Source organism: Limulus polyphemus, unplaced genomic scaffold (genome assembly GCF_000517525.1).
Source record: "Limulus polyphemus unplaced genomic scaffold, Limulus_polyphemus-2.1.2 Scaffold903, whole genome shotgun sequence".
Lineage (NCBI taxonomy): Eukaryota > Metazoa > Arthropoda > Merostomata > Xiphosura > Limulidae > Limulus > Limulus polyphemus.
Window position 1 is genome coordinate 156,023 of NW_013666513.1, and position 14,569 is coordinate 170,591.

General features: G+C 30.5%; 1 protein-coding gene across 5 annotated transcripts in view; it reads right to left on the minus strand.

Moving 5' to 3' along the window:
* Nucleotides 1-14,569, minus strand: part of LOC106461137 (vinculin-like) — a 64,629-nt gene that overhangs the window by 15,488 nt on the left and 34,572 nt on the right. For 2 of the 5 annotated variants that reach the window (XM_013920925.2, XM_013920926.2), the window contains exons 16-21: nucleotides 12,709-12,800; nucleotides 11,401-11,506; nucleotides 9,043-9,153; nucleotides 3,461-3,559; nucleotides 1,781-1,894; nucleotides 742-816 (exon numbers count right to left, since the gene is read on the minus strand). In XM_013920925.2, coding sequence (XP_013776379.1) covers nucleotides 742-816; nucleotides 1,781-1,894; nucleotides 3,461-3,559; nucleotides 9,043-9,153; nucleotides 11,401-11,506; nucleotides 12,709-12,800 — 597 coding nt within the window. The remainder of the gene's footprint in view (nucleotides 1-741; nucleotides 817-1,780; nucleotides 1,895-3,460; nucleotides 3,560-9,042; nucleotides 9,154-11,400; nucleotides 11,507-12,708; nucleotides 12,801-14,569) is intronic. The other 3 variants (XM_013920931.2, XM_013920933.2, XM_013920928.2) reach the window with 2 other exon arrangements.

Here is a 14,569-nt window from a genome sequence, read left to right on the forward strand (position 1 = left end):
GTACACAAGAATTACCCTACCAATTAATTAAGTAAACTAAATTAATTAACTAACCAACCAAACAACTAATAATAAGTATACAATAGTTACTTACTTATATATATATATATATATATATATATATATATATATAAACTAGCACTGGAGTGGGCATCTCATACTTTCAGATTTTTCACAAGCAGCAAAGTGATAAGACATATTTCACTAGTAAGTAAGGAGACAAGTGAATAAAAACAGTATAAGAAAGTATTCACCAATAAGTGAATCTGTATACTAACTACTTAAGCCTTCTACACTGTTATCAGTAACCATTCCCATAGTTTACTTTTTTTCTTTTCCACCAGCCAAAACTTTGATAAAAGTTGACATTCATGTAAACACAAGTTCATGCCAGCACAACTTATTTAAACAACCTGACAACTTATAGAAATATCAGTAAACCTGAATTATAAGTGAAACATTATAGCAATACCATGCTTTTATACAGACAGTGCACTGATCACTGATAGGACCGATCAAGCAGAAATATCACACCAGTGTAACCTTAAGCAGGTGCAAAGTAAAGTATTGATTGCCAACAAGAAATCCATTCTTCTTCTTGTCATTCTGTGCAGTGGAAAACAGGAAAAAGTTAAAATAAACTGGAAAACACCCATGCAAACAACTAGTTACTCATCATGCCAGGCCAAGTTTGGGATCTTGTGTAAGCACTGTTAGTTCTACAGAAAGAATCCTAGTTACCTCGTTCTGATGGCAATGGGTAGTTCTCCTTAATTTCAGAAAGGGATTCCTGATAGAGCAGATCCGAAGTATCTCCTGAGAGTTGGAAGTATATAACAATGTAAGAAGTTGGGTTAGTTTTAATTATTAGTTTCAGTTTTGTTTTTTCTGGCCCTAATTTCATTTACAAGCCATTAGTTACTTCTTTGTCCCTGTTTCTTTGTGAAAAATCTAAAACAAAAATATAGATTAAAAGCTAAAGACAATTTTAAATAACTGAACAACTCTTTACACAATATTGTAGTAAACTTTTTGAGCCAGTAAAGTAAATATAAAATCAGTTTTTTAGTATGCATTCAAACTAAATAAACATTACAATAACAGTTAAATAACTTAAATTGAATATTATTTAGTGTACATGTTATTTTTCAAGACCAAATGAAGAATATTTCTATAAATTAATTAAAATCATTTAATTTAACAGGCCTGGTAGTAAGATGCATGAAATAAAATCACAAACTTCACAGTGTTATTGCATTACAACACACTGACAAGTAAGTATAATCTGTGTTAAAAATTGTAATCGTATTTAGAAAATGTGTTATTTCTAAAATATAATCAGTTAAACTGTTTAATTCAATAGTTTTGCACAAGCATAAACAGAAAAATCCTTCATGTTTACTCAGCTAATTCTATCCAACATGTCATAAAGAGATCTGCACAGTTCAAAGGAATAAAGTGACTGAGCTGAATTTTATATTTTCAGGCCCACCAACAGAAATTCTGGGCCCCACACCAGAATAGTCAATGTCCCCCCTGAAATAATGACAAACTTAGAACAAATCTGAAAAATGAACTTCACTGTTACGTTTTTAATATTCAACAAAATAAGCAACAGAAAAATCAACAAATGATGTTAGGAAATGAATGGGGTGATGCTTGTTTAAAAATAATAGTAGTAATAAACTGTGAAGATCCCTTTTCAATGATGATGCATGTGTTGAAAATGTTAAATGTAATAACTCTTAAAAAATTCCCAAATATTAAAAGTGAAGAATACCTCTTGCCCAGCGTGGCAGAGGAGAAACTGACCGTGGCGAATGAGTTGGCAGAGGGAGAAAGGGGGGAATGGGAGATGGAGAGGGAGAGGGTTGCTGTCGTACTGTTGGAGACACTGGTAAAGAAAGAGTTATCTGTTAATTAATGCAGTACAAAAAAAAAAAGGACAAATGTTAGCCGAGAGCCTTTCTGCAATATTACAAAACACCTGGCAAAACAGCGAGATTTAACTACGTTTCTAACTATTTCCATTTTATTTTTCCTTGAAGTACTAGAATTCTCCTTTATGTTTATTTAGTTTAATCTTTTGAATCTGTAAAAAAAAACATTAAAATTTCTAATGACAAAAATGACGGTTCTGATTCATAGTTTACCTTCTCAGCCAGTGGTTCCCAACCTGGGGTCCGCGTAGGTAATACCATCTCATTAAACAAGTATGCTTTTTAATACTGATGTTTTTTTTTAATTGCACACTCAGTTATATATGTCTTTTATTCGATAGTGAAAAGTGGGAGAACGAGTTAATTATTAGTTAATAAAAACAGTTTGTTGGGTAGGCAGAATCTTTCAAAAACATGTGGGCTGTGAGTGAAAAATGATAATAAAAGGGGTCCTTGATGGAGAAAAGGTTGGGAACCACTGTTCTAAGCAGTTTAAAAACAAAAGAGAAATATTTCTAAAAAACAAAATTAAGATCATTCCATGCACCCGAGTTAGTTAATATGTTGTATAGCTATTCAGAATAATAGCTATGGCCTCAAGTTTACTGGATTGTTACTTGTTTTGAGTGGACAAAATATCAAATAAACAGACATTATTTGTAATTATGGCAGAACCACTAAGGCTACTTGCCACCATTTTTAATTTTCAACTGCTGACCAGAGAGAAAGCAGCAGTACTTTACCATTCACATTAAAGAACAGGTTATCAAACTTTAAATTTTGTGGAATATTTTGTGGTATTTCATAGATTCGAACCAGGTTCATCAACTCTGAAATCCAAAGCTCTACCACAATGAAGAGACAGAACTGAATTCACTAATTGCACCACTTCAGACGTTAGCAACATATTAATGTAGTAACAACAAAGTTGTCTCTCCATTTTAAAAATTAGGGATTTGTCATATCATAATATAATAAAATAAATTCCCTAAGTAAGCATGTGTAATTACTTTTCTCAACTACATTTGGTTTGTGTTGTTTCTATTTATTGGTCATCAACTAAATTGAATCCATAAGTTATGTAAACAACTTTAGTAAGTCAATCATGATGGCTCATTTCAAATTAACTTGAACATTTTTAGCTGTTAAACAAATTAACTTTTTCTGCAGTGAAAGAACCCTGATCCATGAATAATTCTATACTCTTTAAAATAAAACAACTCTTAAATTTTCTTTTTAACAAACAAGAATAGTACACTTAACAAGTAATATGTGTGGGTACATCTCCTATATTAATAAGAATGACATTTCTTTACTGACCCAATATGGATTTCCTATGAGAAGAAGAACAGTATACAGATTTACAATTATAACTACAGATAAAACTTTTACTTATATATTGATATAAAAATGTTGATTTTATGAAAAAAAAATTTTTAATAATAGCCAAAAAAAGGGAGTTACAAAATGTTATTACAGGTTGGAAAATCTTTGTTACATAACATTTTCTACCTAAGTACCTTTGTCAGAGAAGAAGTGATAATGAAGAGGAAGAGAGCGTGGAGGAGAGGAGCATTTTTCATCCTCCATCCTTTGCTCACCCTCCAGATTATATGAGACTGAAAAGAATAGTACCAGGTTAGTACATTATATACAATATGACTAGTCAATACCCACTCCAGTGAAACTAAGGTATAGTCTGGCCACTAAATACAAATATTTAGAAATTCAGGATGAATAAATGACAAACTAACGAAGTTGTAACAGTACATTTCAATATCTTGTACGGCTTTCAAAAAAAATAAAAAATCTTTACAACAGAAGTTGATGTACTCTCAATATATCCGGACACTCCACTAGCCAAAACAGCTTTAACTCGCAGTTTTTGATATCACATTAAATCCACATGCTGTTAACCTATTCACCTATGATTGTTTTAACCCACAGTAAACACAAACACATGTATCAACTTAAATCTGCATGCTGTTAACTCAATAACCATATTCTCAGAATAATCCAGCTTTACGATGTTCTGGGAAAGAACTTGGTAACTTTTCCACACCCAGCAATTTCTTTACTATCTGGGCTAAAGGGCAAATCCCATAATTATTTCTTGTAAGACACTTTAACAACTCATACTATCTGGCTACCACATTCCTCTTCTTTCACAAATAACTCTCATCCTTGGTCATAATCTAAATCTAGGGAATGGGATAGTATAAGCTTCGTGCCAATTGTTTTATGTCCCAGAATCAAATCTAGAAACTCCTGTATATTGAGCAAGCATTCTATATCTGAACTAAAAAGTTAATCCCTATAGTTACTGGTAGTAAAATACTTTTTAACCCTCCTCAAACAGGGTCATGGGATAGCTACATGCTGAGTGCCCATATTTCTGTAGTAATCTACCTTCTTCAGGTTTTGGAATCAAATCCAAGCAAGTGTCCTATTACTGAAGTAAAAGGTTTAACTCATGCTTATAAGACACCTCAATAAACTCAAAATACCTGATTATAATCTCCTTACTTTACCTGCTCTAACAGTATAAACAGATCCTAGTATAAAAGAAAATAATGTGATGTCACTTCAATCATTTACTCATGAGTGCTTGAATTTAGATCAGAAACAGATATGGATAACCTTTTAATTATTTACTAATTCAATAATTTAAACCCAGAGCAGTCCCACATATTGGGCATAATCTCATTTACTATTCACCACTTATCTAAAACCTTATCACCACTAACTAAAACCACACATTTATTCCAAAATATGGAGCCAACATTCTGAAAATAATGACAGCATCTCTCTTATACATGGTTACATGGTTCCTGCAGCCATCAAGTGACCAAATTTAAGACCTTTAATACCAATCCTTAGAAAATTTAAAAACTTATTTTCACAGCAGATTAACCAAAAAATAATAATAACAAAGAATTATTCAAATACACTATACAACTCACTTATTCTATTTTTAATTTATTTACAATAAACACTAATGTGTTTTAACAATGATGTATTTCTAATCTAGTAACATGACATGTTTTATTACTCTTGAACATATGTATCTACAGAGAGCGTGAACATTTTGTTTTGGCCACTGATTGATGTAATATTTTTTAAGACCTTCAGCAACACATGCAAGACTTTTCAAGGCCTTAAAAATACAAAAACCAATCTTAGACGTTTTAAGGATCTGCAGGAACCCTGTTATAAATCACTCACCCATCATTTGTAGCTCAGTGTTAAATCTGATGCTACTCATAACCTCTTTCACATTCTTGACATGAAATCCAAAACCAGGAATCAAAATAATACAAAAAAAATATTATTTCTACACTTGTTCAACTAGATCACTTTTCACACTCGGCATATATTTTATCCAGCAAAATACAAAAAGCAGATGTACCTCCAAGTTTTATCATTACAAATTATTTAAAATACACAATCAATGGCTCTCACATTTACAATTAACTTAAATCATTAATATAGTACATACATACTATATATAAAACAAAACACTATAATATCAGCTTTTTTCTTTCTTTTATTAATTTCTTCTACCGGTTTCATGACTTCAAAGAAAATTATAACTTAAATAATATCTTTATGATGGTTCAGATAAAGATGAATCCTTAGTAAAAGATCAATCAGATTTAGATTCTGTTCAAGAAATAAACCCAGAATTACAGTTTATTTGTCAAAAAACTGAATGATGTTCTATTACTGAAAAACAAGGAAAGAATAATTTAACATTAAAAGAGTGAAAGTCATTAAACTTAAAACTTCTAACTTGATATTTCAAAAAGCAAATACAGATAAAATATGGGTAATAATGTTTTTGGTTTGTATGTTTTGAATTTTGCACAAAGCTACATGAGGGCTAGCTCTGCTAGCTGTCCCTAATTTAGTAGTGTAAGACTAGAGGGAAGACAGCTAGTCACCACCACCCACCTCCAACTCTTGGGCTACTCTTTTACCAACAAATAGTGGAATTGACCATCACATTATAATGCCCCCACGGCTGAAAGGTCGAGCATGTTTGGTGTGACGGGGATTCGAACCCACGACCCTCAGATTGTGAGTCAAGCGCCTTAACCACCTGGCCATGTCAGGCTGGATAATAATGACCCAACAATTTTATAATCATATGTTTTATGAACATTTAAAGGATACAAAGGTATACCAAAAACGGGAAGTTTAAATAAATTGAGATGCATAACTTTCATAAAAGAAAAATTAAAGAATTTTGTTGATGAACTTAAGGTGATATTAACAAAAACACAAAAAGATTTTAAGTAATTTAGAAATTGGGTATTTTTATATACTTTCCAAAATCCATAAATCACAATAGATTAATGAATCATTGTTGGAAACAAAAAGTGAATTGATTCGTATTGGAAAACCTACCAATATTTCAGGAAGATTGATTATAGGAGATAATTAAAAAAATTACTGAACATTTAAGTGACCTTTCAGACATATTGTTCAAACGTTTTTGTTTTGTTTATCTCATATTCCTAGTCATATTAGGAATGAGTTTGAATTTGTTGAGAAATTGCCAAGAAAATCAGAGTTTTGTTTCATTAGACATGGTAGCTCTGTATTCAAGTATTGAACATGACTATGGAGTTAAAGCTGCGGAAAGTCTTCTAGATAAATAAAAGAAATTAATTTATCCCAAGTTTAATAAAGGTTTTATCTTAAAATGTTTAGATATAGTTTTAAAAAATTGTTTTTTTTACTTATGAAAAGCAAATCTTTCCCCAAATATCTGGTACAGCAATGGGCACAAAAGTCGCTCCAACTTATGCTGATATCACTACAGGATTTTTCAAATTACAATTATTTAATATACTACCTAATTATTTTGAAGATTAGTTTGTAGCTCACATAAAACTTTTTGGAAAAGATTTTTAAATGATTGTTTTGTAATATGGAAAGATATTCAAGATATTAATAAATTTGTTGGGATCTTAATTTCAATATACAAAGAAATTAAGTTTACCTTTGAAAGAAATAATAAAGGCTTGTCCTTTTTAGAAGTGTTGTTGTTCACAAGAAAAGAAAATTGTAACTGATGTATTTTATAAACCCACAAACTCTCATCAATATGTAGATTTTTTTTAAGTAATCACCCCAAACATATAAAATTAAATGTTCCTGTAAATCTTGCAAGTAGATTACATTTTTTTATTTCCAATTAAAAAACAAGAGGTAATAGATTATTAGAATTAAAATAATTTTTAGTTCAATGTCACAATCCAGAAAAAGTTATATTAAGAGGTTTTGAAATTGCTATGAAGAACTTTTTGAATAAAAAACATTTAAACAGACATTAGTAAACTAAAGAGAATGTTATACCTTTTGTTGCAATTCATTGCCCAGATATACATACTGATATTTCATTTGTTAATACATATTAACACAAATAGTAGATAAAAACTCAAAGATGTATTTTAAAAATAATAAAAGAAGGCAGCTTACAAATTTGTACAGATTATCGAATTAACCTAAAAAAAGGATTTTTCTAAAGAACGTATCTTCAGTTGTGACAGAAAGAACTATGCTTTATAAACAATTTAAATTATAAGAAATATAGCAAAACAATAAAGAACAATAACAAAGACATCTTGTTTTTATTAATAACTCATTTAATTGCAATTCTAAGAATGTAATATATGTTTTAGAATGTGTTAAATTGTGGTGAATTACATACTGGTGAAACAGATAATTTAAGATTAAAGAATAAATTTCGAGACCACTATATATGCCAGTAAAACATTTTAATGAATGTACTTTGAGAAAATTTAAACTTCTAAAAGAACCATATTTTCATGTTTTCCCATTTTGAGAATGTAATGTAACATAAAAATTATTTTTCCAAAAATATTTTATACATTTTTTTGGTGTCACTTTAAATAGATAGTAGTAAGAGGACAGAAGTAACTGGATGTGTAAAGTTAGTAGGAATTGTGAAACCGTGAACACAGTTACTAAGACTTGCACAAAAGAAAAAGTAAGTACAAGTATGAAATTATAAAATAAATTAATTGTAACTATTATAATAATAAGAGAAAGTATAATTAGAATAATATTTTAATTAACAAAGTATATTAACTAATTTTACTTATTTTTGATCATAGATTCTCAGTAAAACTATTTCCTGAAGAGTGACCTTTGAAGTCACGAAACTGGCAGAAGAAAGTAATAAAAGAAAAAAAGTCCTTATTGATGTTTTGGTTACATCATCTATATATATATATATATATATGTATGTATGTATCAGTAATAATTCCTGACATTGACATCTCAACTGGTGAGGAGGTAGCTATATAGAACTTTGTTTCATTTAATTTTGTACTTATCATATTTGTTGTACTTTATCTGTTGTAGTGTAAATAGTAATTTTATTTTGTGGTTCAAGCAACTACAATTTTAGTTTAAAAATTACTAATATATATAAATAAAATTACTATTTACACTACAACAGATAAAGTACAACAAATATGATAAGTACAAAATTAAATGAAACAAAGTTCAATAGCGAAATAATATATGTTTTTCTTAAACTAAACAAAAATGTAATTATGCGAATGTCTCTGGTAATGGTCACGAAGACAGTTTAACAGTGTTGGCCTACAAAAAACTAAGTAAGTACAAACAACATAATAAACTTAAATATATAGAGTAATTACAGCAGAAACCCTGGTAATGTACAACATCAATCAAAAAGTTGCATTTCTTAGTGATATAACAGAAAATCAAATTTTGAAAGATCAATTGCTTTCCATTATACAGCAAATTCTATGCAGACACTGAAATAAAAGGAGAAACTGCAAAACTTGGGTGAACTTGCTATCAGTTAAAAGCTATGAGTAAAAAACAAAAAGATAAAATGTGAAATAAAAATAACACACCATGCCTACAGTCACTCTCTATATTAAGTTGTGGAGTCAAATTTTAACTCAGTTGGTAAGTGAAAAAATTCCAACCAAAAATTTATCATGCCTAAATCAGGCACATTAATAACAAAACAAAAAATTTCGGGTAGTAGTCACATTCTCAGGAGCAAGCCCAAAAATGATGGGAAAACCACTACCTCTCTTGGGTGGACGCTGAGGACGTTCAATTGGGGCAAACATAGAGCTAAAATCCATACTAAAAATGTCACTGAAATCAGGATAGCTGATCGGCTCTCTGGCAGAGGTCTCTAGAAAATCAATGTTAGGCTTCAGATATTTCGAAAAACCAGATGGATTATTTGTTCTCTTTATACCATCATGCAAACAATTATATAAAATTAATTAATTGAAAAAAAAAATATACACTTAACTGCATCATAAGGTAGGCAATCAAGTATTAATCAAATAATGGAATTTCACTGCCTGGATTTAAACGCACCCACCTACGGCTCGAAGGTGTGATTTAGCAGCAACAAAACACAAATCGTGGATCCACAGTTTTACATACTAACCACTCAATAGTAACTTAAAATAAAGATCTAAACATAAAATTGAGAATATTGAGGATCTATAATGCTACAACTTTCTTATAAAATACTGAAAATAAATCCTGAGTAAGTCCAGGATCCTCATCGTGCAATCTTTTCAAGCAATTCAAATAAGTTACCTTGTCACTGAGGTGACACATTGTGCAACAGAAACAGTGATGTCAGGCTTCAAAGATAATAGTTATCACTAAAAAACACAACAGAAAATCAACCAGTCTTAAAAATACAGTTTCAGCAAATTATACAACTATGTGTGATGATCTGATGTATTTAGCTGATACAGAATATCACTACCAAATCCTTTGATCTATAACAGCATACACACACAAATTATACAACCTTGTGTGATGATCTGATGTATTTAGCTGATACAGAATATCACTACCAAATCCTTTGATCTATAACAGCATACACACACAAATTATACAACCTTGTGTGATGATCTGATGTATTTAGCTGATACAGAATATCACTACCAAATCCTTTGATCTATAACAGCATACACACACAAATTATACAACCTTGTGTGATGATCCGATGTATTTGGCTGATACAGAATATCACTACCAAATCCTTTGAGCTATAACAGCATACACACACAAATTATACAACCTTGTGTGATGATTTAATGTATTTAGCTGATACAGAATATCACTATCAAATCTTTTGAGCTATAACAGTATACACACACAAATACACATATACCTCTGACTACTACACTTTTTAAAGTTCCAGATGTTTTGCTACTTAAGAGGACAGTGACTTTTAATCTCAAATTATTATTTTTACTTTAAACAATAACTTATGCAAATAACATACAAAGGCACACCTTACAACATCACCTGTCTTACTTTTGTTAGCTTGTATAAAAATAATGGAATAGGCTTTGTATACAGTGATGACATGGAAAAGGAAAGCAGTCACTGCAATCAAACTTTAGTTTCATTCTTTTGATCCAAGAAAGTTATGAAGTATGATTGTTTTTCGTAATGTTCACTGTATAGGAATTGGACTGTAAATGTCATTATTAATTAAGATAAAAAAAACTGACTACTGACAAAAAAAAAAAAACAAATAAAAACTGGCCACCAAAAAATTCCTAGTTTTAATCAACTGTGTATTTCTCTCTAATCTTTTTTTAAATACTATTTGCAAAACCCACAGACAATGCATGTCAGAACCACATCACTTACACACCTGCGTATCAGAAACTCTTAACTTTTTTTTCTCGACAAAACGTTACTCTTTATATTCTAAACCATGCTGGTCTTGGTTAGGAAACATGGCAATGCTGTAATATTTAACAAGTAAGTAACAATAAACAAAGAGTAAACCAAACCTTCTTTGAGATTTGTTAACATCTAATTTGTGATTTTTTTTTTCTAAATACAGTTTTATGATATTAATAGTTTCTTTCTGGAACAGGATGCTGCAAGTGTTCCATACTGAGTTTAACAAAAACCAACTCCTCAAAAAACTAAACTCATTTACTTGTATGATCAGGCTTAAATACATCATCATCACAGTTATTCTTCATGTTTATTATGTTCTCTTGAAACAACAACTATAACTTCATTTATTACAAAAAAAGTAATTACTTCTATATAAATAAAATAAAAATAAATAAAAAAATGTTATGATTCATCCTATACTTCAAAACAACGTATAGAGAAAACTGTATTTAACAGCTTACAAACATGGCAAAACTGACTACATACTGAGAGTAGTATTAATAAATTACCTTAATAACTCTATACTATATGCTTATAATATGCAATAATTACAATTAATAACTATAATATTAATTTCAGCATATTTTCAAACCAATCAAGATATGCAATAACACTTCAAGTTTCTTAAAAACTTCCATCACCATATTACGTGTAACAATAAACGTGTATATAAAATGTTTGTAAAACATATTACTTTAATAGTATGACGACTCACCACTGATGTGAAGGTTGTGCATGTCTGGGGGTGGAGGGACCACTGGAGGTTCAACTTCAGGAGTGATGGTTACGGCGTAACGTACCTGGCCCACTGAAGTTACCAACTATGATAAAAATGAGCTGTAGTTTAATATTTCATAACTGAAAGTTCTAATTATGATCATAAAACCAATAAATTCCTACTTCTCAAGCTTTAGCCACCTTTATTTGCAAGTACTATTTGAAATAAGTACAAACACAATTTACAATTGTGACAACACTTTACCAAGGCATGCTTTCAAATATACTGGATTTAGAGGGTGGGAAGAAAAAGCCAGTTTGGAAAGATTAGTGAAAGTCTTGGAATCTGCCTTTTCTTTTTAGGATAGCTGTTTAAAGTAGTGACACTGCACATCTTATTAAAATCATCAAGAAGTTTATAACATCCAAATAAGTAATGGCAGCTCCTACACACAAATCATCATGTTTGCTACCTGTGTGAATGTACAGCTTACCTTGAAACTGTCTTTACTTCACTTGTTTTAATTACTACAACATTGGTTGTAAGATGTTTGTGTGTCCCATGGGAGTGTAGTGTCTGCTTCTTTTTTGAAAGTTAGTAATATAAGTTGGCTGCTTTGACACAAAAAACAGATTCCATATAAAGCATCAACCACATAAAGGAAAAAATACAATAGTAAGCAATTTAGTGAGCTTAGTAACTGTTTCCAAGACAAAGCATTTCTTATTAATGAAACGAGACATCACATTTACAAAACACAGGTGGCATATAGGATTACTCAACTCCAGTGTGAACAAGTAACTTAATACTAGGAGTCTGTACTTTGGACTGCAGAAGTCAGATGTAACACTTAACTTGATTATTTCTACTGCCTTATATTAACCTGATATACACCATCTAATAAAGTTCAATAGCTAGTTTCTTGCAGCTAAAGTCCGCTGCTAAGGATATACTTTAATAACTTTAGACAAACTGCAAGAAATATAAATAAAAAATGGCCTCAGTACGGGTAAAGAAGTTTCTTATTTTACAACCATTAACAAAGTATGGATGATGTGAATAATAAACAAATACAGTTTTCAGCAGGATAAAAAGTTTCAAATATAAAAAAAAAATTGCTATTTTTGTAAGGAAAAACATAATTAAGTTAGCAAATTTTGGCTAAACAACACTCACCAGACACAAATAATGTAGTTTATTAAAAAAATATTAGTCATTTACTTTCTTCCCCTTGCAACAATTTTAATAATTTCTTTATATATGCATTTGAAAATTTGAATAAAACACCAAACATTAAACACTCACAGCCTTATTTGATTCTCGCCACCGAGATATAGCTCGCTGATCTGTAGTATCCATGGCAACTGCCTTAGCATCCTGTACCATAGGAGTTACAGCTATATAGTAAAAAAAAAAGGAAGATAAAGGATAACAGAAAATACAATAAACTTGTTTACAATGTTTTATGCTTTCTGTTATCCAATCTATAGAAGTGTTTATTGTATATTTCTTGACACTGAAAAGTTATTGGAAACTTCAGAGTTCCACCATTGTATTTTCATGCTTACATCCAAATACTTGTATGTTTATCAAACAAATTAAAGCACTAAATTGTCCTTTGTGGAGAGAATTAAAAAAATACAGTAAATGACAGATTTGTTACTTACCTTTGAGGTTTTAGAAAGTTGAAACAACAAACATTTCTCCTACACCAACTTTTCTAGAATCCATTTATAACAAAATAAATTGACTTTGCAAGTACAAAATTCTGTAGTTTAGTTCAGTGAAAGTCTTAATCATACCCACTTGAGCTTAATTATTACAAAGATAAACAGTCACTGGTGGCAGTAAGAACACTGTTTCCATTGAGAGAGAAATATAGTAAATACAAAAGTTACACTAGTAATTTCAAGTGTTTCTTGCTAGCCCTTTGTTTATCAGATCTTGCTAGTCCTAGAATAACTGACAAGGTCCCTAATAATGTGACTTGTATACAAATATGTAAACCAAAATATCATCAATACTGCCATGAATCCTACTAAATCACTACTGCGCAGTTTACACAGAAAATGAGTGATTTCATACAATTATTTTTAAGTAGTTCTTTACAGTGAATGTTGTAACACACAAACATGAAATCACTCAATACGATGCAACACATGGGTCATGCCTGTAGTGAATGGTATACAAGTAAGATAGTTTATATTAGAGTTAAGGGATATATAGCTCTATATGGTAAAATTCACTAGGAAAACTGGCATAACTCTGAACTGTAATGAGAACCGACTCTGCAAAGAGGTGTAGTTCTGAATTATTATAATGACTTTGAAAAAAATGTGTAATTCTACTTAAGAAGACTTTGAAAACACAATTTTGTATAACAATAACATATTTTTCCCAATACCCACAATTCAATTATCAGGATACCCAGTTAACAAATAATACATAAAGCTAATTTATCAGGACACCTTATGAACTATAAGTTTAGTTTCTTTATAAACTGAGAACTCTAATATCCAAAACAAGGCAGCTGCACTCTTTTCAAAATCTTTTCTGCCCAAACTTTCCAGGTAATATACTAAATATTCTAGACCTGCACATACACACACACACACACACATACATACATAATAAACACCAGTCTAACTTATAATATGTTTACAAAAACTTCAGAACATCCTTCTTCAGACTAAAGTACTACAGAAAATGATCTTCAAAAGGGACATTGAAATTTGATGGTAGAAAATAAAATGTTACTCTTTATCTATAAAACAATATTTGGTCTAATCTATCATCAAATATAATTAATTAGAAGATTAACACCAAATTAAATAACACAATTACGAGCAAGATTATGTTGAAATATACCTATAACTGGCATAGCTAAGTAGCAGATAAAAAAAATGGGGGAAGAGGGAGCACAATCCTCCCTTACTTTGTTTTTACCCTCCTTTAAATTTCTTGACTTTTCTAGATTTGTCACCACTCTGTAAACCTATTGATCACCAGGTCACTGCACACTTATGATACTTAACCCAATTACTACCGGCTACTAACTTTCTATGTAGCCAATGCAACTCTTGGTATGTTTTGTTCCAACAACAACGCTAGTGGATGAAATTGTTTGAAACTTCATAAGAACTTTCATAAATGCACATAAAGCCTG